Source organism: Leptidea sinapis, chromosome 1 (assembly GCF_905404315.1).
Source record: "Leptidea sinapis chromosome 1, ilLepSina1.1, whole genome shotgun sequence".
NCBI lineage: Eukaryota > Metazoa > Arthropoda > Insecta > Lepidoptera > Pieridae > Leptidea > Leptidea sinapis.
Genome location: NC_066265.1, coordinates 21,251,740 through 21,278,316, shown reverse-complemented (window position 1 = coordinate 21,278,316; position 26,577 = coordinate 21,251,740). Strand labels below are relative to the sequence as shown.

The following is a 26,577-nucleotide window of genomic DNA, read 5'->3' as shown; positions in this document are numbered from 1 at the left end:
AAAATATTACTGACATAATTTAACTTGCTATGAAATTCTAAATAAAAAATTAAAATTTAATTGAAAATATTACCTCCAGCTCACTACAATTCATCTGTGATATATTTATCTAAATTGGTAATACTGTGAGTAGTTTTGACATAAATAATTGCTAAAAGCTATTGTTGTATTTCAAATTACAATCTCATTGTTTGTGTGGAACAATGATATTCGCATTTCATTTTTGATTAAAGGCCCTTACAATGTCAACAAATAGGTATGTAAATGATTCGTATAAATTATACCCTGGATTCAAGCTCTTGCGAGCCCAGTGCAAGTCTGTCAATATAACCCAAATAATTGAATTTCGAATTCAAATTATTTTATTATAAGTCATCTTGATACCAAATGGTAGTATAATATAAAAGTAGACAATATATATAACGCCCTGCAAAGGCACAGCAACATTTAATATAAAGTACCACCAGTAATACAAGTAAATCTATTTATTTCTTTAATATCTTCTTCTTCATCTAAGGCTCTGATGATGTATTTATATTTATGTATTTTATTAACGTTGAACTGGGTTTTTTTTGCAGTTTTTTTCCTTTTCCTCATTAGATATGTTTCGATTTTTAATTTGTTATTATCATACCCAAGTGGCACTTAGTGCCCTACGGGTAAAATTAATATATTTAAATCTTAGATGATCACTGTAACAACGACGTAAAATGTAATATGTTGAATAAATGTAAAATGAACACGTAATAAAAACTATGTTGTTACGTTAATATCCTATTTACATAATAACATTTTATTAATTTTGAGTGTAAAACAAATCTTATAACTATATTTACAATCATAGTATTGTACACATACTATCATTACGTGGAAGCGTACCAAGAATACTGGCAGCATTTCCGCGTTGGATAGCTAGGCTGATCCATTGACCGAAATAGCTGCAAATAAATGCTAAATAGCTATATATTCTACTTAAATATAATATTAAAAATGCGAAAGTTTGTGAGTGTGTGAGTTCACTTACATCACTTCTTCATGTTAAAACTACCGAATGGATTCTAATAATATAGCTTACACATCAGAATAACACATAGGCTATAATTTAATTTATAAAGATATAGTGTGTATTATCAAAAATATAATGATTAGTGTAAAGTAAGTAGGAAAACAACCTGCTCTGCGAGCTATTTTGGCGTGGGCTGCAAAAAGCATTGGTTTTGCACATAAAATATAATGTAGGTGGAAATATTTATCTTAAATAGTCGTAAAAAGCCCGGGGCAGCATAATATAACTGTATTTATATGTAAGCCAAAATTACCAAAACAATGAAGCATAAAAACAATAATTTTTTTTAATTTATTTCTAACGCACAAGATAATATATACTTTTATTGCATTTGGTATTTAAAGAAGGCAAACTTTGTTTTTTTATACTACATTACTTGAACAAAACTGCGGGTGGTTGAGTTATTAATTTAAACGCCTGCAGTTCTAATTAAAAATTGCAATGATTATCAACAAATCGTAATCAAACCCTAAAAGAAGCAGGCATACATTTGGGCACGCCATGTTTTTCCCACAGCCAGCTCTACGTGACTTGCTCACGCGTTTCTTAATCGCGGAATTTGCATGTTTATGCCGATTGAAAAAATGTTGTTTAAAATAGTCTATAGGAGAATATTGTAGTAGCTACCTATAACTTTTGCATTACCATCAATTATCATATACAAACATCCGTACCTATCTATCCTTACAAACGATTGTGATTATAATACCTATAATTAGTGAGATCATAAAATATTATATTATAAAAATACTTCGTTCAAATTTGCATACATTATATACATTAAATTTTTTCAAACACTTATATTATATGTTATATCTGGAGGACGGGTGGACCGATTTTCATTGTGTTTATTGCTAGGATTTTGTCTACGTCCCGAATAGCAGAATAATATAAAAACGTTGAAAAATTAAAAAAAAATACTTTCTTTCATCTAAAATCATTATCACAATTTTCTAGAGGCTTATCTTTTTTATAGAAAAGGAGGACTAAGTAGCGTACGGACCACCTGGTGTTATGTGATCACCTCTACCCACATTCTCTTGCAACACAAGAGGAATCACAGGAGCATTGTCGGCCTTTATCTCTGGATCTACTGAACCGATTTTGAAAATTTTGTTACCCATAGAAAGCCACATATTTTGTGATTGTCATATATGTTTTAGCTAAATATTAATCAGAATAATGAAAAAACTTATTCGTGTTAATAGGATTTATAAATTACGTCGGAGAAAAAGCAGTCGAATACTAAAATTATTTATTTGGCAAAACAACGTTTGCTGAGTCAGCTAGTATGTTTATAACGAAACCCACAATCCAGCCCATTAACAATGTGTACACCACTAACAAAGCTACATTTCCCGCTATAAACGCGTCGACACTCTTTTCCTCCCCGCATCTTGAGAAAAACTAATGGCAACTATTCAGGTTAATGTCTCCGACACAATGTATTTTGTCTAATTACCTCCGACTAATCTTACTCATTTCTCACTTTAGTTTTTATTACTCATTACACTATAGGTTTGTCTATGTTGTCATCGACGTAAGAAAGAAGCCAGCTGATTAAAACATATTATTGCTATGCAATGTTATTAATGATTTAATAAAACAGGTTTAAGACCATGATGCTCTAAGAACAGAAACTATTAACTCCGATGTATATATTGCTACTTTCAATGTAAAAAAAACCAGAATGAACGAATGAATTGAGAATAACGACCCAGAGAAAAAGAGATAATAGAGAGAGAGAGAGATAATAGAGAGAGAGAGAGAGAAATATTTACAGAATTGAAGGGCATAACCTTCAGATAAAGCAAAACATCGATCGTAACCGGCTAGTTAAGAATATTAAACTGTATTGTACATTAATATTACTTTCAGCAATAAAAGCTTATTTATTATTTATCAGCTCCTGATTGACTTTTGCACATTTCTCAATGAATAATATCAGTAATGAGCCAAAAAGCTATTTGTCTATTTGAAAAAAATAATTATATTTAAAACGACTAAAGTTCATTGCCCAAAGTTCAGATTCACTGCTGAAATAAGTTTGTTTAGCTCTGTCTTAACTATTTCGGTTTTGCTATCTCAAATAATCTCCAAGTATAACGTTTGATACTTAACCATAACCCTTACTTATCACGGCGCAGCGGAGGAACATTATCAAAGTAACAGATGCATCGTGATCGTTCGCCTTTGTAGGATACGAGCTCGAGAATGCAGTAGTTACATAAACGACTATTCTTGTTCCTAAACCGTCATATAAAGAGGTGTTTGCCACATACTTAGTTGCTAGATTCTTAAATTTAATTTTATGCCTGTGCTATGATTTTACTTTTTAAACAGGTTTCAAACCAGGCACCTCCTGAAACTCACGCAAAGAAAACAAGACACTAAACTAATGGCAATATTTTCTTACTGGCAATACTATTTATGTCCATTTTTTAAAGTGTAATATTAATAAATAAAAAGATTATGCATAAGCTTTACCATTATCCGTAGGATTATTTATAATTAATATTATAGCTTATGCTTTTAAACAGAAAAATCATCACCAATATCTGTTCTTTTGCTTGGAAGTTAAGATGCCATAGACAGTTACACAAATATTTAAGTAATTATTAAACAGTTACCAATTAATTTATAAAGCTAACATAAATAAAGATCATATAACATAGATCAAAATGTGAATATCCACCCACATCATGTTGGCGTTTAGTATGTCTCGTAACTTGCCTCGCATATCCATTTTGTGGAATCAATTCGGTAATTAACTATTCAAATATTACTAAATTACTATTTATAGTTGCAGTTTTCCCAAACCGGTATGTCTTAGCAACCTTCCAGACCTTTCTTTCTTCTTCTTCACCCCTGGTGTTGAGATGTCTAACGCGATAGCCTCACCACTCCCCATTACGCAAACCTGCTGCCCATTTGCCTCTTCTTTTTTAGAAAAATATCTTATCAATAAAATACTAAAATATTTCTTAAAGGAATAGCTTCATCTATTGGATTCTGATGCCGTGCATCAGCCAGTTTTATAACAAAAAACTCATGCAAGTTTGTAATTAGCTTCCTCATAACCGCTTTGTTTTCCGTTACTTAATAAGTTGAACTATTAATCTACGAACAAAGTGTAGTAGCTAGGTTCTTTTAACAATGGCAGTTTCTGTAACAATGTTAGCTAAATTATTTTCATAATAAAATGAACTACCGCGGGAACTATGTTATAAAATCTTAAGCCGAACTTTAGCCGAGAAATGCTAATAGCGTCTGACTGTGTAAAACTTAATCAGAACTTAATAACAAGTTACTTAAGGGAAATAGTATTATGATCGTTTGTAACTTTATCATGAGTTATATCTATAATAAGATGAAATGAAATATATAATTGCGTAAGATTATGCTCCGTTATTAATTCATTATAAATTGTATATTGATTCATTAAAGAGGATTTTAATATACTAGCCGATCACGCCCGCTTCGCTAGGCGAATTTCAAAAGGAAATAAATTAATGAAGAAACATTGTAATTCGAAAAATAAGTAGCCATAAACCGTAAATCTAAGATAAATTTCGCATGGATTGGTAGTAGTTTCATGTCGATACAATCAGTGGTTTAGGCGTGATTGAGCCTCAAACAAAGATTATTTTCATTATTTTATAATAGACTACATACTTACGCTAAATAAAACTTATTATTTATAATACTGATCTAAACTATCTATCGCTCTATTTTATTTGTACCAAATCACTCGAACGATTGGCTCAGTTGGTAAGAGTACTCGGACGGAACATAATATTCATCAAAGAGATCTAAAAACCGATACAAATTTCACTCCACACTATTATGTTTATACCCAAAACAATTCAAAGAGATTTCTTATTTAATTATGCTCAGTATTTGATATTATTTTATGTTTCCATTTATACAAGTATCCTGCAAAGATGGATCGGCCAATGGATAGACGCCTCCCATATGCAATTGCTGTCGTGGTAAAGAAAAACTATGTTTAAATGAATTATTTTGTGTAGAATTTAAATGAATAATATTCATCTGAAATTTTTTGTCTTTGACATTTCCTATATCCAATTTTCCTATATGGAATCGTGGGCGATACAAACTCGAGAAAGACAAAAGAAGAAGTAATTCACATATGGTTATGAAGGTGCATGTTCTTTGTTTCGCAGCTTTGCGTCCGAAACCGTCTCTCTACAATATGTTGGCAAATAATTTATTCCTATTTCAGTCACACTATGAGAGCCTTGTAAAGCTTATCATACTTAAGAAAACTGAAGGCAAATGAGTCCTCGTTCAGATGGCTATGTTGTCAACCCTACGCGCATCTCGCACTAAGCCTGCGTGAAGCATCGCTAGGTGGGAAGATATTCTACTTCTACAGGTTCTACAGGCTCACAGGATTATGCACTTCGCCCAGTGTTTCGCAAAGGCTGCTTTTTCACGGGCTATATGATGACCCTAACTTAAAAATCATTGCTTATTTCAAAAGATACTACTATAACTGAATACATGCGTTTAATCGTGGTTGTATTTCATTAAAATGTGTGTTATAATATAGCTATAATTTTTTTTGGTTATGCATTGAAATTCAATCGGAAAGAACTATTAATTATAACTAACAATAAACCAACAAAATATAACCAACCTTTGTTAATTAATATAACACCTGCAATCGAACTGTTTCGTACGTTTGATTTTATTATAATCAATATCAATGACGTACATTATACATACATCGCTACGTAATGACAAAGTGTTCAGTGAAACACTGCCCAAATAACAAAATATTATCTAAACTTAAAAAGGATGGAGTGACGTATTTCAGGTAAGTGCCCCTGTAAATTAACAAAATTATGTAACAACAGAAGCTGAATACTTTGAAGATAAATATTAGAGTTAATTATAATTTTAATAAAATTTAAATAATTCATAATAAATGCCTAATCCAGACATAATGAACCACGGCAAAAAATCTAAAATTTGACAAAATATATAAAATGGGACATTCATTCTAAAAAAAAAATAGAACATTGTCGTGTAAGTATTTCCAAGTTCTGATATAGAGATGATTTACTCGTACAAAGAATAACAGAATAATAAATCATAGTTTGTCTCGAGACATTTGAGCGTCGAACTGTTTACGATCTGCTAAAAGTCATTCAAGTCGAAAATATTCGGTAGTGTGTTAGGTCTTAGGTCTTCAAAGGGATTTATTTAATCAGCAGGTCAAATAAATATGTAAGGAACATTCCAATTTTTGTTATCAAAGAAAAGGTCCAACCAGCACTTGACTGTCTGTGGTCACCGTGACTCATACTATGTTACAACAACCAGAGGAATCACATGGGCGTTCCTGACCTTAATAAACATACAATTAATTAATTCAAAAACCGAAAATTGGTGGCGGACGAGCATCGAACCGAGGGCATCATGTCACCTATTGAGCTACAGACGCTTTTATAAATGAGTTTAAAATTTAAACAAATTAGTTATGTGTGTCTCTTCACTTATATTTTGTTTCTTTATGTTTTACAGATTAATTCAAGTAATATTGTTGGTAACTACCTGAAAGACAGTATAATCATCATAGCACAAAATACGATTATTAAACGGAGATGAATGATTTAAAATCTTTATTAGAATATTGTATTTATAAAATATGAAAAGTAAGATGAGTTTCCTAATTTGAAATTGAAGTGAAATTGCTTTTTGTACCAACAATTTATTTTATTTTTAATGCCAAGACGGTACAGAGATTATTCCTTATAATTTCTTGAAAATTGGCCGTCCTTTGAAATTTTTATGTTAACTTTTAAGGTCACGGGTGGGGTCCAAGCAGATGCCACACGTTTGTTTATTATCGGTATTTTTCTAATTGAGTAGCTACGATTTCGCGCTTCCAGCTAATCTATAACATATAAAAATAAGCAAAAATGATTTATTTATTTACTTTATTAGGACCAATAAACAGTAACACAATAATATTTAACTATACCTAATACATTATTAACGTTAACCTTAAATATTAACTGTGAAACCAACTACATTAGCCACAGATAAATTATATGAGAGAGATAAACACGTACACCTATATAAACAAAAAATAAAATTAATGTGCTTAGTTACAATTATAATAGAAGAGAAAAAAAAGATCAAAGTATAGTACAGATTAGGACGGCTGTGATACTAAATATTATTGTTTATTACATAGCCATCGGGTATTAGCTTTCATTTAGCACTTACTATGTCTATTTAAATTAAATTATACTGTAATATAAGGTTGAATAATTAATTTAAACTTTTAAATCATACTAGTTATAGTTCATACTACCTAATTTATTTTTTAAAACATCAATAACTTCTACTCATACCAAGCACTCACTATAATTTTTATGGAGTCTAAATAGCGGTGCACGGAAACCAGCGTTTGTACAGCATCTATTATTTGCAAATTAGTATTTAATTTTAACAGCACGCACATGTGTGCGAACCGGCACTAAATAGCGTATTTTATTAATAAGATCAATACAATCATAGCGATTGTGTCATATAATAGCATCACTTCAAGTTAACATCTTCTAGATTTTAGATCCAAAATGCAGTACTTTTTAACAGTTCATCATAAGAAATGTATCTGTTCTGGCATTTATACCGCATGCATTTTAAAAACTTTTTCTGTATATGTTCTATACTATGAATATACTTTTTATAAAAAGTATTATGATTATGATGAGACCTTATCAACGTTTTATATAGATACAGGTAAGTACTTGGTTTTTTAAACTGCTTACTCGATCTTATAACAAAGTAATACATCTTAAAAGCTTTATAACAATATAACAGAATTTATGACAAAATAAAACTACGTTTAAAAAAAACAACTTCAATAACTAAAAATTATGTAATAAATTGATAAAGATTTATTTATTATTAGAATGCACTTCCTATTGATAGATTTTAAGTCCCAAGTAGGTGCGGTGCCAAACCAAATGTATATATAATGTTCATAAAAAATGTTTATAAAATTAGAACTACGGGGCCAACCTTTGTTAAATTTTATGGGACCAAATGACTACTATTTCCCATCAAACCTTTTACCCTAGAAGTCTGTTAATTTATGACAGATAATTACCAGTTACACAAAAGGAATCAATTGTTGAATTACATTAATGCATATTTACTTTTTAATAAATAAGATACCATTATCCACATAATTTCTAAGTAACCCACCTTACAATATTATTCAAGTTCTAAATTAGAAGAGATTCTTTCAATATTGAAACAATTATAATATGTCCAAGTAAGAATGAGAAATGAATTACAAGAAATAATACAATTAAAAATAATAAATAGTTGGCAAGCCGTTTGAATAAAATATGTAAAGTAAGATTGAAAAATTGGCTGAATTATCTTTTAGTGAATCAAGTTGTGCAGCCACGCTAAAATGTTGTTTTTGACAAATTACAGAGCTGGAAATATTCTTGTTTTCCTTTGCGAAATAGCCTTGTTGGCGTTGTGGTTTTTCTACGAAACGTTGTATTTTTATGTTGATCCAAAAGAGAAATTGAACGACCGTCATTATATGTATTATGTATGTAATTGCTTTTTTTTATTTTTTTATTCAATCCTCTTTTAGGGATCAAAATACTTAAGATATCATAATTTCTGTTCGTTCAAAATCGGAAATATTCTAAAGTTTTGCAGCGGTCATTTTGAAATACCTACACTACAGTATTCATATAGGAGCATGTTTAAGGATAAGAAAAAAAGATATATTATCTATATCCTGAAGTTAGGAAGATGGCACTTCAAATAGCAGCAGTGGACGTCTTCCGGCTGATGATGATGATGATGATACTATATAAAGTGAAAGCAGGAGAGGTTGGAGATATCTATAAAAGGCGATGTCTCACTGATATTGGGTCACTTTCGCTTCAACCGTTGACGAATTTGGGCGTTACTATGTCCAAAAATTCTAATATTAAGTAACCAATATGTCATTATTCGTAATTTATTCTTAGAAGCTCAGCAAATTGATTTAAAGTTTTGAGTCATAATTCTATTCAAAATCACAGTTAATTGCTTTTGTAAGGTAGCATTAAAATATGTTACAAAAATTCATATGAGCAATGCAAGTTTTGATGGTGAATGCCACACTCTCTTATTTACATGATTTAATTGTTGATATCAGTTTTGTGTCATAATGACAAAATGCTGTGTACAGTGTTTGATTATGACGTGTACGAGATAGGCTAAATATTGCAACAATAATAATATTTCTATACGCATGGCACGCTATGATGGCCGTTTTGACGTTTGTCTACTCATGAAGTTTCGTATTAATTAATAATTACATTGAAGGAGCAAATTACTGTTCTTTATTTTGTTAGTGACGTGCAGTTAATCACAAAAAATTATTGAATGTATAATTTTAGGACACAAAATTTATTAATTACATTGATTTCTTAACTATATTAGGGTCCCGCGTACATATTTTTTTTATTTTCATAAGATTCTAATTATTGGTGTACTTATTTTTCTTTTTCTAAATTAGTTTATATATAATTAGTTTATTTTTAAAATAGGATCGCTGGCCAGTACAACTACAACCTCCGGCAAACTCGCGTCAATTCTCAATGCAAAACAAAGCAGTTTCACAAATTGTGAGTGCACTGCGTTTGTGATATAGTTTTGACCTAGCTTTGGATTTCGTATATTTATACTGCATTACTGTTGACCCTTGCTCGTTAATTTGAACTCTGTTTACGCCTTTTGTTGTGGATTTCGTCGATATGGCCGAACGCACGCAGAGAACTGTTCTAAACAGTCAGACACGTGAGTTCGTTATACGCTTTTGTAACTATTTCAATCGTGAATCTCAAAATGGAGAGCCAATTTTACCTACAACGTCAGTGGTTGTACGCGTAGCTGATGCGCTTAATATTGGACAACGAACTGTTAGACGAATAACTAAAGAAAAATATGGTGAGACTTGCACAGAAGAAAATAAACTTCACACAACAAAAAAGAGAAAACGAGCGAAACCAGCCGTAGGCATCGATAGCTTGGTTGCCGATGCCATCCGAAGACATGTGTACGGCTACTATTTATGGAAGGAGTATCCAACAAGAAAAAAGTTAGTGCTATCACTGAAGGAGGCTGGATTAATCTTCGGTGGGGAAAGTTCTTTTTTTAAATTAATGTAGGTGATGATAGCAGTGACGACAATGAAAATAGCAGTATGGACGAATCCGATTAAATCTGGCCTTTTGTTATACCTCTTTTTGGTCTCTTTTTATATTCTTATGTTTCTTATGAGCATATAAAGAATATATATTCATTTATATTCCAATATTCAGTTCGTTCAAATATATTAAGTAATCATTTATATTTCTGTTTTCTTAATTCTTTTTAATCAGGTACTACTTGCAACAAAAACTAATAGATTTGATTATATTTTTTTCGAGAATAAATTGATATTTCACATCACTATTATAATATGTCAAAACGGCCATCATAGCGTGCCGCTAGTATAGGATACCGTTTGGTGTCCATATTGAACTCTTTTATTGGTTGCGTCTGTGGGTTAGTTTCTTTAGAAAACTTATAAAGAAGTGAAATAAATGGTAATTCAAGCAACGCTCCTGTGATTTCTCTGGTTTTGGAATTTCGGCGGCGGTGATCATTTAACACCCGTACGCTCGTTTGTCCTCCTCTTTGTTCTTATACAATCAAAGTATGTGGCATCTACTACTAGTGTTAGTATCAGGCTGGTCAAAGTCGGGGCATGGGTGTTATATAAAACTATTCAACCCCTATTTAGGATAGTAACCTTCTAAAAGGTAAAAGTTTATGATTAACTTGTTATCACATAATATCCTTGGGGAATGGTTTCATATTCCGGGACGGAACTACTTTAAAGCCTCATTGTGAACTGAGTCTAACGAATTTTGAAATGGAATGGACTGCAAGTTACAATTAAATCAAAGGTCTGTAAAATTAAAGAAAAACGTAACGAAAATCTACAAAGATTTTTAAGCTAATTGAGTACAGATATCGCGTCATTGTTTATCCTCGACCATATGTATCACGAGTAGGGAACCGAACAGATATTGGACCACAGTACGTCGCGCTAATGTCCTGTATCGTAATTCCTATATTCCTCAATTTAAAGTATCGTCCTGATTATTTTAATAATATTATAATCTCGCTTTTGATGAAACGATTTCAAATTGACAGTCTAAAAAACTTTATACAATAGTATTCCCTATATCTTGTATCCTTGAAAACGCGTTGTTTTCATATAACGCGATTTCCATATGCCGTATACCACGGTCGTTTTCGCAAATATCTCGGCTATTTCCCACATACATATTTCCTACTGTGAAATTTATAATGATTTGTAATAATTCACAACTTGCTCTTTGTACCTTTGTGTGTGTCAACTGTGTAATAAGAAAATTAAATTATTTTATTAAATTTGTGTAAAAACCTTAATAAAATATTAAAACTAGGCAAACAATTGTAAATACTTGTTACCATTTGTGTTATTATTATTATAACGAGGTTCTCTATCGCGTTGGGGAATATCTTGTACTTTTCAAAGTATTTAAGGAATTCTTTAAGAGCCCTCATCATGATCCAAAATCTTCCAAATTTCACGAAAACAGTACGAAAACGGGGAGAAAAAACAATTTTTGAATGTAAACAAAACAAATCATTTTGTTATTGATATCATAAAGATAAAATAAACAAAATGTAAATTTCGCGTCCTGGAATAACTCCTGATTTGTCAGATGTACATTTTTAAGGTTACCTTTGTGGAGTTTTGTTACGTTCCTGGAAAGAACCATTAATCTTTCCCGGAGCGGATAGCAATTACTCTGAAACGGAAACTATGCCGAAATAAATTAGAAATTTAAAGATTTACGCCTCAACCACAATGAGATTATAAATTACTTACGTTAATCTAAGCAAATATTATAAAAATAAATAAGAGTTTTTTAGACGGATGTCTAATGCGACTTAATATAAAAATAATATTAAAATATAACAATGCTGATTGTAAACATTTTTTTTTCAAAGTGATAACTTCTGGGATAAAATTACACAGAAAAAATTTAAAAACAAAATTTATAAAATTCTCGCACGGAACGCGTTCATAAATTTCGTTTTTAAATTTAATTTGTGTAATGATAACAATTGTACATACGATTCAATAATTGTTGACGTTCATATGAACGGTTTCTAATGCTTAGGATGTAGTAGTTTTGGTACATCCTGAAGATGATTACTGCTAGAGCGGACTCAGGGGCGTGCATTCATATGCCTTTAGGCATTGCTTACCTCGTTATGAAAGTATTAAATAAAATAAATAAATACAGTTACTCAATATATAATAAAAATAAAATATTTAATAATAAAGTTGATTAAGTTTAATTTGGTTCCGTTATTCTATAACCAAACTTCTATTGAACACCGACTCATTCAATATTTCCTTACGTACGTATACTACATTCGTGCGGTAGGCAGTCCCAAAAATGCCTATACGACGCAACGAGTATTTCATAGATCTTATTTAGAAAAGTATTGGTCAAAGTAAAACGATATTCAGCAATGTATGGGCGGCTAGATAGGCATGCCTACTTACGATTTGTAGCGAGATAAACCGATTACCCGATATCTATCTCACTCCCTCCATATTAGGAGTTTATGGCTATTTCGGTTTTTTGTCTTCATGAGTATCATTACAGTAAATAGGTATATTCATTGATTAATAAATAGTATTTTATTTTTATTATAGTTCATTCCGTCATTCGTGACCCGTGTTAAGTTTTACTGTGATAAAAAGTTAAAAATATAAGTAACAGAGAAATTAAATTAGTGTGCCGGCTATGATATAGGTACAACTGGTTTCAATAATAAATAAAATAAAAATTGTTTCTTTTAATAGACCTGTTATAGGTACTTTTACGAGCAATGTTCATGCATTTTTGAGATATTTGTGTTGGTGAAAAATTACCGTTCAATCGCCCCATTACTAATGTTATTGTGGCAAAAGAAGTGGTAAGTGAATTTAAATATATATCAAGTAGGTATAAGTAATAATATTATCTACAAAAACTAACGGATAGTATTAAAATTATAATATGAACTATGAAGCCGACAGCACTGTGCTATTTTGAGGTCATAAGTACAAAAAAAAAGATATATAATTTGAGTCTTTATACAAAGGTCCTCTGTGATTTGAGTTCATAGTTCTTTTTCGAAGACACAAACGTTTCGAAAAAAAAATATATATATATACTTTATTTAGAGTTTTTAATAATAATTAAAGGTATAAATATTATCATAAACGCATGAAATCTTAGGTTTGACAGTAAATGATTGCAGTATGGGTGTTTACCGCTAAATGGCGGTAAAAATTAAAGTATGTAATCTTAGAATTTTAGAAACACATCATTTTTGTTAAATAAACACGCATGCTTAGGCTATTGGAATAAAATAAGAAAGCAGTTTAAGGTATACTTGTTCCTCGAATGACACAAACTAAAATATTAGGTTGACCTTATGATACGGAAACTACATCAGAAACACAAACAACTATGTAGATGTATGTAGATTGTAGTATGTAGATTTCAAAACCTAGTACTGTCAGACTAGTGCGCGGTTCTACGACTAGTTAGATCTACAGTACCTTGCTAGAAAACCAATGCACGCCACTGAGCGGACTACTCAATCAAGAAGCACTGAATAGCTTTACTAAGATAAGATAAAGGACAAATTTAATTTAATTTACAAACTCCTGTTAAATGTCAATTAATGCTTGACGGTAAAGCGTGTCGCACTAGAATAGCACCATAGCACCCCATCTCCTCCCATAGGTGGCGTACGAGGCGACTAAGGGATACTTTGAATGGAGGATGGGCAGCAGCATCCTTCCGAGAGAGTATGAACCAAGTGTGTCAATAATGGCAAAACCCCTCTTTTGGGGAGGCCTCTGTCTAGCAGTGGACGGTTTAAAGAGATTCAAATTCATAGCCACGATAACGTCATACCAGCGTGCTTAAATAGTAATTTTCACATTAAAAATTCTCGGTAGATTTTACAGCGCTATTAATATCCTCATTATATTGAAAAATATTAACTATCTTCTTTAGTTTTTTTTTTCTATGTAGGTATTAAATAATATTAACAAATCAGTTGTTTTCAGTTCTAACAATATTCACTAGCCGAAATTTGCTTCACTTACTCTTCAATATTTTAATGTGATGTTAAAATTTAGTTTTCTTTGAAGAATTGGAATCCAATTTTATGGACGGCCAAACACCAATTACAAAAATTATAAGTAACTTGAGTCAGGTCGTGTAAAGGAAGTTGGCGTGACGCACCGGAAGCAGGCCGATCCTACGTCATAGCCGGCGGAACTGCTCTAGGCGCAACTTGTCTCAAACTGTAGTTAATTTGTCACGTATGTGAATTGTTCTTTTATTCATCACAACATTTATTCTACATATATTACATGTATATAAGTTTGCACGTTTACCACTAAAAAAACCCCATTTGTCGTATCACCGTTCTTCGACAACAATTCTCTTACAGCCTCGCCTAGTATCGGAATACCGGGTCTCGAAATATAGAGCGATTGCAAATTCCGCGGTCATCTGGAGATCAAAACCAAATTGGCTTCGAAGAAACTGTGCGTCATAAATAGAGCACGGCAATACTTCAAACCGGCCCACATTCTAGCGCTCTACAAAGCGCAGGTCCGGCCACACATGGAGTATTGCTGTCATCTCTAGTCTCGTGGACCTCAGTATCAGCTCGATTCATTTGACCACGTGCAACGCAGAGCAGCTTGAAGTGTTGTGGACCCAGTGCTCTGTGAATGGCTGGATCACTTGGCGTTGACAACACACAACTTATGCTTTCCCAGCCGGTACCACCGCAACCGCTAAGTCCCTGTATTTTAAATGTGTAATATCTTCGAAAATATTATTTTATATTAAATGCTGTAAATGGCTAAAATTATCTATATTAAATGCACAATGTATATCATGTACTGAATTGGATACAGATTAATGCTGTATTTTAAAATTATACACAATTATACTTTATACAATTGCTTTCTTTGAATCAATTGTGTTAAGTAAAAATGTCTTTTACCTAATTTGTTTACTTTAAGTACGTTACATTTTATCGATGGTAAGCTCAAGTTAAGATGGTGAGATGCTTATCAATAATACGAACATTAGATATATTCGCATTGCCTTGATGAAATTATTTACTTATCTCATAAAAGCTAGGCTTTTATTTATTTTTAAAAAGCTTAACCACAATAATCATTTGTACTATTTGCAATTTTACATATATCATATTATTATCCACGTTTATTCCATTACATTCACCAAGCCCATAATAAAAAAGATGCCAAAAGATATAATTCATATCTTATTCCAAAATTGAAAATTCACAACAATAACCTTTATCACGGGGAGTGTTCCGAAGAGCTGTATAACCTGATTCCTGCCGCCGAATTCCACCTTCGCACGACACGCCACAGGTTAGGTTATCATCCTCACCATCTGGATGTGTGGCGCGGTATTCAAGGAACTTTCTTCCACGTACTACAAATCTGTGGAATGAACTTCCTTGTCCGGGACGATACGACATGGGTACCTTAAAAAAAAACGCGTACACCTTCCTTAAAGGCCGGCAACGCTCCTGTGATTCCTCTGGTTTTGCAAGAGATTGTGGGCGGCGGTGATCACTTAACAACAGGTGACCCGTACGCTCGTTTGGCCTCCTATTCCATAAAAAAAGGTAACATACAAAGTGATAATATACAAATACTGCAAAATTATTGATTTAATTCGAAATACCAACGGTAAAACTTTAAGCATTGAAGTTCAAAGACCCGAGCGGGGTTTTATGGTGTGAAAACTGCAGGGTATTGTCAATAAACAAGACAATGCTTACCTCAGAGTCCAGTCTAGTAAATAAAAATGTCTCGCCATTTCTTCGCCGAGAAAGGTGTTTCTATTTGTTTTATAGCGTCGGTGCAAAGTTTTACCTTCATCTATGTAGTATATGATGAGTATTAACAATATTTTATCGTATTATAAGGTATGTTTCCCATAAAAAGTTTTGTGCTGAACGGTTTTATTCATTTCATAGTGCTTTAGATCAACAGTATAGCTTTATCGTTGGTTAATGTATAAAATGCAATGATTAAAAGGCAAAAGGCATAAAAGGCATATATTTTCTCAAAATTGATTCCTTTAGAATTCTTTTTGATGTCATTTCTAATATACTAGGACTACTACCGCTTAGGAAACAAATGGCGTTCTGAGATAGAAGAAGCTTCGCAAGAAACTCTCCCAGCATGCTTTTTTTTGCGCTCTTTTTAATAAAAATATACAATATTGTACTGTAATTGCTATTGCTATAAAATAATCATAATCTAGACCCAGGCTGTCTGATCACTTAGATATATACTAGATACTTAGATTCATTTGTCACTAAGATATTTTCTGAGATGAGTAATATAAATTTAGAATAAATAATATCGTTTGTGAATTCAGAACCACATTCATTTTGGTGACTTAAAAATTGAGATAAGATAAGCTATTCAAGGCTTATCTTGCTGCAGTGGCAGTATTATGTACGTCCGTCTGATACAGGGTTAGAATTATGGCCCGCCTGGTTTCAGGAACTGGATAGTAATCTTTGAATAAATAAATCTTTAATTTATCCATTAAAACATATTCTAATTTAAGTACTGTTAACTTACTAAAGGTGCCAATCTTTAAGAAAAATAAGCAAAAAATTTATATTACTAAAGTTTATTGAGGTAGGCGTTACTTTGCGGAAATCCATAATTATACAAATGATTTAAATTTTGTTTAGTGTTAATTCCGCCAATATTTATTTTTAAACAATTCGACACGTGTTTCGCCTCTACTCGAGCATCCTCAGGACGTCATCCTCTTATTTTATTATAATTATAATATTATATTATCAGAAATAATAAAACACAAAAATAACATGTTTACATTGTTGAATGAACAAACAAATTTAGTCCCATCACCTTTGTTACGTATCTCTTCCGGGGGTAATACGTCACAACAGCCGACCAATCACAGCGCGTCATTTCATGGGACGAGGGTATAAAAGAGCGGCTTCCGGCTCAAAGAAAACTTAAATCATTTGTATAATTACTAAAGTTATAAATTTATAATTCGCTCATTTCAATTAAGTATTATGTCACATTAGTGCTAATAATTATGCACTTTAGTGATGTCTAACATTAGTAGGCAAACTACTTGTGTCTTAAACATGTTATTATTTAATTAGAAATTACTAATGCAAATGTACAAAATATATTTTATTTACAACTAAACATTAAATTCTAACATTTAATATTGATTATTTTCTTATACCCTATTGCATTTTTTCTAGCTTATGATTTCTGTGTCTCGTCATATGGTTTTCTTTAACTAGTTTTTTACAGAGTGTTTACGATCAAAGCTTATCTTATATTGCTTAGCTTAGCTTATATTAAGTAAATGATATCAAATCAAGCTAATTTGATGAGTACCTAGTAACGAGTGCGCGGTGCTAATGTTGTAAAGAGAGAAAAAAAAACAGAAAATAGTCTCTGAGATATTTATCATAATCAAGAATAATCTAGAATCATGGAATCAATATTAGGTGTGGTTAAATGATTGTTAATTTTTAGTTTTTAATTTATTTATCTACACCCGCGCTATATATCCTCTATTAATGATTCTCAGTTAGCCTTATTGCCAAATTAAAACACCCAATATCCTAATAACCATTACATCATCCAAACGAGTGTTGTTATGAAATTCAGTTCAACATTATATCAACCGTTTTCATAATAACACTCCTTGGATGATATTATGGTTACTAGGACTGGCTTTTTTAATGTTAGCAGTAATCTAACTGTTTCAGAATCTTTTATGGAGGATTCATATAATGGGTGAAGATAAAGTCTTGTATGAACTGTTGATAATTAGATATTAAAACACTCGTGTACTATTATCGACTATTATAAACCCACATTCGTGTTTTAATACTCCTTATTACACAACAGTTGCATAAATAACTATTAACTCACACTGTCAATTCAGTCATTCAATGTTTCATCCACGCTTCCGTAGTATGGATCACCTTTTCACTTTTTATATATACTTCGTATTTTACACACACATAATTAATTTTTCTATTATAAGCGAACACTGGCAAAGCGCTCATATTTATTCTAATTCAACATGACATGCATCTCTGTTTATAAATCAAAATAATGTTATAATAATAATAATTTTCCAATGATCAGGAAACTATTTAAATAATAGGTTGAGGAAAAGTTATTTTTATATTTCATATTATGACAAGACTTTTTATTTTCAAATTTACTTATGCCATCTTGTGACAGAAACAGAAGACAGTGCTGTAGAAATTTTGAGAGCCATGATAAAAAAACGCGATAAGAAACTATGGGTCTGTACTCTTGATGTTAACTTAGCCTTAAGAATTCTGGAGAGACCGGAACAGGTGGATATGTGAATGTGCAAGGTCTGGGAAACTCTCTTAATGATTGCCGAGTGGCTAATGATGTGTGTGGTCTAACGACATTATGACGAAAGAAAAATCCCACTCTCTCTATTGATCATTCCGGCCACATTCTCTCAACTTCGTAAAATTTTGTACAGAAATGCTAATATACCGATAGATAGATAATAACATTTTAAAGAAATATAAAGAAAAAAATTGTTCAAGAAAATCGATTGCAAGATTATTGGAAATAGCTTTATCAATTAGCTTTGTCATTTTTTAATTAATCTCATTGGCAGCCTTCAGACTGTGAATCACACCGAACTCATTTTAAGGTTGTCTTCTCATTTCTGTCTTAATTATTTAACATAATAAAATAATTATAAAACGTTTGTTCGTTTTTCTAACGTTTTATTTTTTACTTAACGTGCCACATGATAGAGTGAATTGCTTTAATATTAATATTGTACTTGTAATTCAATATTATCAGAAATGGTCTCCCCATTTCCGTAGGAGAATCAAAGTCACCGTCATAGCCCTAAAGATTGCGAAACTGAAGTCATTGGGTAGGGCACACAGCTCAGAGGACTGATGGCATCAAATCGCGACCGGGTACAGGAAGGCGCAGTGTTCGTAGGCCCACCACAAGATGGTCCCATTATCTTGTCAAGATCACCGGACTAGGTTGGATGACGTCAGGGACCGAGCGTCATAGCGATCTTTGGGGGAGACCTTTAAAGGAAAGGAAGGTCATAATAACCTAATAACTGAAGGAAAATATCCTTTGCTCAGCTTGTCAACGCAGTGTAATCAGTCAAAGCAAAATTTACTAGAGTAAATTATACTCCATAATAATCATATGTAGTGTAAATTCCATTACTTTCTATATCAAAACAGTAAAAAGATGTATTACATATTATAAACCACGATTTGATAAGGTTTTCACTTCGGCCGTGTAGATATTTTTCAGCTTAATTAGCTTGAATTTCATATAAAATATGTTTTGCTTATGAAATGTCAACGGGAAATATTTCGTGAGACAATTTCATTTCCCGCATCCACGACAGAATATTTAATGATTTTTACCTTAAACAATGTGGGTTTGTAATAAAACAACTCCTTTTTGAGTTTGTTTTTCTATAAAATAAACAAATATTTATTAATTGTAGAGAGTGAATAATATTGAAGTAAGAGTATCTTTAAGATAACTGAGCATTTTGTTTTGTGGATATTGAATGAAACTCAGATAATATGTGACGCTCGTTGAAGTAACGTCGGGTTGAGTCGACTATGGGAGCGCGATGAGTCGGACCAAAATTTAAGTAATAAAAGTAACTTATATACATGTATACCTACGTAGGGCTGTTACAAAAATAACACGTTCAATTAATAATAACAAAATGAAAAGAATATTTTCAGTTTTTTCAATATTCCGCTTCAAAACATATGCACATACAGATGAACTAGCTTCCATAAAATTTCAAATAGCTACATATTTTGCGAGAGAACGAAAAAACTGCTAAAATAATCGGATGACTTCATCTGCCGTAGTAAATTATCGTCCATGAAGCATATTTTTTACTGTGGGTAATAAAAATTAATAGTATGGAAGTAAATATAAGCTATAAGAAAATATTAACATTTGTATCCTCGAAATTGTCAATAATTGATTTTTTTGTAAATGTGCGAGCGGGTACTTGATCTTGGTCTTTTACTCAATTTCACGAACGCCACTCGAACGCTTCAGGTAGTATAATACCTACCAGTCACTAGTAGCTTTACCAGAAATGCCGCTACTGGTACACATCTTCAAAAATAGCCATAATACCTAGTCTATTAAGGCTCCGAACTGCTTTTTTGGGCAACGCGTCCTGCTTAAGCATCCATTCAATGGGTTTCTATTTCATCTAGTAGATGTAGATTTAAGATTCTTCACTTGTAACGATGAAGGATACGTTTCGCAAAGATCGTCTTGCGAAAATTTTCAGCACATTATATTTGCACAAATTAACACGACGATTTTTGCTCTTCGGTGAGAGAATGATATTCAACTTGAAGCGACTGTCTTAACTCTAAGTCGATCAAGCAGAATTGTGGATTTGCCTATGATCCTCCTTTAGCTCAGCCTGAATCTTCCGATCTATAATGTTACACACATTAGACATAATGCCGCAATAGACACGATGATGACGATTTCATGAGTTAGTTGAGCCAGCGCAAAAGTCATTGTTTGCATTCTTTTTAACTACTTTTAATAAAAAATGGAAGAGGAAAAAACAACTTCTAAATTTCCTTGAGATAAGGTTTACCCGTCTGTTATTATGTAGTTAATTTGGTACATTAATTCGCAGTTTTATTTACTAAACGCTGGGCAAACTTGACTTTGTCAACTTCCTTCCTACATTGATACACTTCGATTATTAAATAGCACGCTGTATCTTTAGGTTGTTCCTTTGAATTGTGTCCGTAATTTTATAAAGGATTATTGGAAAGTCTTTTTTACAGAGCTGATATCATATTTACTACCTACTCATATATCATATTCTACATACCTGTGAGGGGTTCCAGTAGAATAGTAAATCAATACCTTATTACTTTAAATGTAATGTTTTTTAATTTTTATGATATATTCTATAAATTAATTGTTTGCTTTATATCAAGGTAGATAAAGGGTTTATTTCTTTAGTGTGAGTTTGTAAATCTGGAAATAAAATCCTTTTTTATTTTTATTTTCATTTATTATTTAATCTAGTTTTTTTTTGGTAATAAAAAAATTATTATTCAGTTATACTCATAACGAGGTGCTGATAAAATATTTAATTACTCAATTAGTCTGTTGTTACCGGATACTTAAGTATCCGGTAGAAGCTAAGTCCTAAGCTAAATTAAGTTAAAGTAAATCTAAACTTACCAACAACGTGTATGAAAGCTGATCGCACTTGGGTGTGGAAAGATGGCGCGTCAGCCGAGACCTCGCAACGAAACCGACCAGCTAGCGCTCGTGTGGCTCCACGTAACACAACCTGCTGCGACGTCGAGCGAGATACCTGGTGATAAACATACGTTAAGCGTATTGTTACTTGGACTATTATATATTATTTGGTATTGTATAGAGTTTACATATATTACAACGTCGCTTTATATTATAATACTAGCTACTTCTCTAGTTTGCAGTCAAAGACAGGCCAATTGGCCATGAGCACATAATTATAAAGACAAAGACGAACGAAAGCCAAATAAGGGTATTCATTTTCTTTCACTCCCCTTGCTACATTCTCTTTCTGTCTATAGATTTATTACGTCGTAGTTCAGTGTGTCTGGACCCAATCTTTATTAACATATTGTCGCGTAGCAACGCTTCGACCTATATATGACGAGAGTTGTCAAACGTCATATCGTGCAGCAACGTACATGACGAGAGTTTTCAAACTTCAAGACATTGATAATTTTAACAGCTCCGTCAGCAATACTCGTAGCTTTAGCGTAAAAGTGTTTACTTTAGACGCTATAGACCCGGGTTCGATACACCTACCAGTGTATGGAATTTATTTGGGTTTTGTAAAGTTAATGGAAATTTCTAGTTAGTTCAGGATCTAATCGAACAGAAAAAAAGGGATGGAAAATGGTGTAAGCAGGATAAAAATAGTTAAAAGAATTTTCTAGTACAATTTAAATTTAAAGATGGAATGGGAGAATCATTTTGAAAATATAACAGATCCAAGGGTATATAAGCCGTACCAAGCGTTTGACCTACGGCAGTTCTAGTTTTGGCTCGAAAATGTAAAGAAGAAGAAGAAGAAAAGATTGAAGTAGTGAAAAGTGAAAGTGTTCCAAGAAGAAGAAGATAGAAGAGACTAGTGAGATTAGTGTTCGGTGCGGTGTGACGCGTTGAAGGTACCGCCGCCCACAAGAGGAACGGCGGCAGACCGGCGAAGTGCAAGTTCAGAAAAAGTGAACGCAAATAAAGACTCGTTCATATATGCGGAGTATTATTTCCAATCCCTGGCCCACTCTCGTGTCAATATTAGCGCTCTCTCCGGATATTTTGAAAATTTTAGCATTAAATATGTCTTATATCCTTTTCTATGGGTTCAACCTATTTCTCTGACTGGTTGGAAACTTAAGGCTTTAAGCGCCTTAAGTACGGTTTAAAGAAAAACAATAAGTCAAACTCACATCCGCAATAATATAATTAGTAAAGATTTCAGAAGTTTAACATGAATGAATTTTCAAATAATTATTATGATTTTTATAATTTATACATTTATAGATGGGTCGAGTTATTAGGGCTTATGTTTGGCAAAGTATATATTTTTCCAACAATATTCCAGCTTAACAGGAAAGACTTATATATATAAAACATATCATAATATGGTGTGCTGTAAGTAAAAACTAAATGATATCACGTGCAGCAATTTCGGAGATTTGTTCCAACAAACAAACAGAAAACAGAAGAGAGCTAAGAAAATACATGCTTTTTATTATTTGTTTTTAAGGTATTTTAGTGGAATTTATTGATTGCTTATACTATAAGTTTTCGTCGCGCATTCTTAAATTTGGACTGATTATTAATGTTTTAGTATTGATAAATAACGAAAATTTTATCGTTTTTATAAATCAGAGGAAAAAATGAGATTTAAATTGATACTTTTTTAAATTTGTATTATTTTGAAAAAAATATTAAACAACATGATAACTCAAAAATTTATTTATTAATTGATACGCCCTGTCCATTACAATGCTTCTTGGAAAAGACAAAAGCTCTGAGCGGCAATACAATAGCGCACGTCAACTTGAGACATAAGATGTTAATCTCATTGGCCAGTTATTACACTAGCTCGTCGCTCTTCAGACCGAAAGACATAGACAAAGAGGCGGCCTTTGCCCGCTAACTTCAAGTTATAATATAAGTAGCCAAAAACCAACCAGATCAATCCTTCAATTATACATCACACAAGTACAATAATTTCCTGTCAATAATAATGTCAAACTAAATGACAGAGACCACGGACGAGTAAAAAAAATAAGGACTCCGTGTCACCTTACATAACAGTGAGTCACCAAAACAAGCCGGTAAACGTGTAAATATATAGCCCCACGCACACACTTACACTAATATAAGCCGTCGGCCGCCATTATGAGATTTGCCATCGTCTGTGACAGATCAGTTTGCGTAGCAATAAAATATTTTAGAAAGCCGTCGTGCGTTGTGAAAAAGTGTAAAAACAATACTATAAAAGTATTTGTGGATATATGATTATTTAAGGGAGAAAAATTGTGTAACTGGTATACACCGTAACCGCACACACACTAGCATTAAGGTGCTTCACTTGCTTATATCACGGCGCGGAGTCCTTCTTTTTTTACTAGTCCGTGGACGGAGACAAATGGTTGCGAAACTAAAGTGGCAGTGGGTAGGACACATAGCTCGAAGTACAGATGGCCGTTCGGGAAGTAAAGTCCTCGAATAGCGACCACGTACTGGAAGATGCAGTGTTGGTAGGCCTCGTTGGATGAGGGCAGCGCAGCACCGACCGTCATGGAGATCCTTGGGCGAGGCCTTTGTTCAGCAGTCGACGTTTTCCGGCTGATGATGAAAGGACAGAGATACTAGGATTGCCGCAAATGAATTTAAAATATCAGCTGACAGATTGTAATTGTGTTTATAAATTATTTATTTTAATGTAAGTTCATAAATCATAAAAATCAATAAAAATTTAATACATTACGTTTTCTTTACTCTTTATAGAATATTAGTTCACTCATTAATTTGTTCACGACTGCACGCGTATGTCGAAACAGTTTAGTATCAAAAGCAGCCAACGAAGCATAATTAAAGCACTTTTTTCCATTTCAATGTCCAGCAATATCCTTTGTCCCACTTCACGGTATTGATCCGATACTGGAAAATAAGATTGTTCATTTTAACTAAGCGGCCTTACTCACTATGCAATTTGACAGGAGCTTCCAAAGTTTCTTGCGTATTCTATAACATTTTGTCTTTTGATGCAGTTAAAGAACTAAAATAGTATAAAATTAACGGTTTATGTTTCACCTTCTTGGTAAGTGCTTTTATTGCGATGTGAAAACTGGGTGTACACTACGTCATTTATGGCGTCCAAATATAGGGACAGAAAAGTTGTATAGATAACGTGTTCTAAAAGGCAGAATTGATGTATGAAAATGTTTAATTTATGACAATGACGGATGAGACGAGCAGGACGTTCAGCTGATGGTAATTGATACGCCCTGCCCATTACAATGCAGTATTGCTCAGGATTCTTGCAAAATCTAAGAATTCTAAGCTGCATTTTAATTGTGCTCGTCACCTTAAGACATAAGATGTTAAGTCTCATTTGCCCAATAATTTCACTAGCTACGGCGCCCTTCAGACCGAAACATTAACAACAACAATAATGCAATGAAAACACATTACTGCTTCATTGCAAAAAAGGCACCTGTGCAAAGAAGCCCCCCACTGGTAAAGGCCCTAAGCCGCCTTTTACGACATCCTTGGGCCTGGAACTTCCCTATTCGTTTTAAGCCCCGAGGGAGCACAGTTTGCCTGTTGAATATTATATTGACGAAAAGAAATACCAGTGATAATTTATTTAAATAATATTATGTGTTTGAAGGTTATGAAAAAGACTAACTTTTTAATTTCAAATTCAAATATTTTTAGTCAAAACAAAAAAGGATGTGATATCACTTACTGAAAGTTAAAAACTACCACCCATTCCAAAACGAATGCCTCAGAGCTGAGAAGAATGGGCGCAACAAACTCAGCGGGATATATTTCCATTTAATTTTTCAACATAGATGTAGTATATCAAAGCCACTTCGAGCGAAATATGAAAAATAGGAAAGGAAAAATATGACTTTTATTAAAGCAATAATATTCATATATCAGATTTAATTTATACAAATCTTATGAACGATGCGGGACTCGAACCTGTGCCTCTCGGATTCGTTCGAGCGCTCTTACCACCTGAGCTAACCGCTGGAGTGACACATCGATCGTAAATCTTGTTCAACTCTTATTAAGATTATTTATTTTTAAATTAAGGTTAATCAAGCAACCCAACAGATACAAAGAATGGAGTCTTTAATAAAGTATAAAACAATATATTATTTTAGGTTAAGTAAATATTTAAGTTTGCAATGGAATCGAATTAAAAGAAAAATGCAATTTTTTTTATAAGTAAATAAAAAGACATCAAAAAATATTATAAAATTATTTAATAAGTTGTGTATTGTAAAATATGTATATTGTGTAAGGTTTTTAATATTTATTTATATTTAACGTTGATAAAAGATGCAATTTTAGCCCAGTTGTCAGATCAGTAAGAAGGCGATAGCATAAAAAATATTAAAAAAAATGCATAGTAGGTATCACCTTTAAAAGTTGTTTACATGAAATGAACTTAGTTTTAATTTCTTACGACGTGACGTCGCTATTATCTACCCAACAAAAATAGGTCTTTTGTAAAAAGTTTAAATTGTTACATCGTGTTGTAACAAGTTTTATTAAGTTAATTTATATTTAGATTATATTCATGAGCACTTTATAGATAAACTTAGGCAAAGTTATGTGAATTTAAAATTAGCTAAAGTTTTAAGAACACAAATGAAAATTTTCTTTATTTCTATGTGTCGTAGGATAGCATTACACACGGCCTGTATTCCGACACAGCTCTGAACACTAGTACATGTTCGTTCCTTCTATCTGAGATAAAAAAATACACTATGTTTGTAGAAGTGTAAGTACTTGAAACTCGAATGTGTTTTTTTTTTGTCTGTGTGATATCATGTCTAACTAGATGCCTGCAAAGGATTTCCAACATACATGTTTTTTAATAGTAATAACTATTATCTACTATCGCAACTAGTAATAAGTATTAGTCAAATTGATC

General features: G+C 32.4%; 1 protein-coding gene across 2 annotated transcripts in view; it reads right to left on the bottom strand.

Moving 5' to 3' along the window:
* The window catches only part of LOC126977404 (uncharacterized), a 360,855-nt gene that overhangs the window by 157,273 nt on the left and 177,005 nt on the right, over positions 1–26,577 (bottom strand). For both annotated transcript variants that reach the window (XM_050826232.1, XM_050826312.1), the window contains exon 4: positions 21,576–21,711. In XM_050826232.1, coding sequence (XP_050682189.1) covers positions 21,576–21,711 — 136 coding nt within the window. The remainder of the gene's footprint in view (positions 1–21,575; positions 21,712–26,577) is intronic.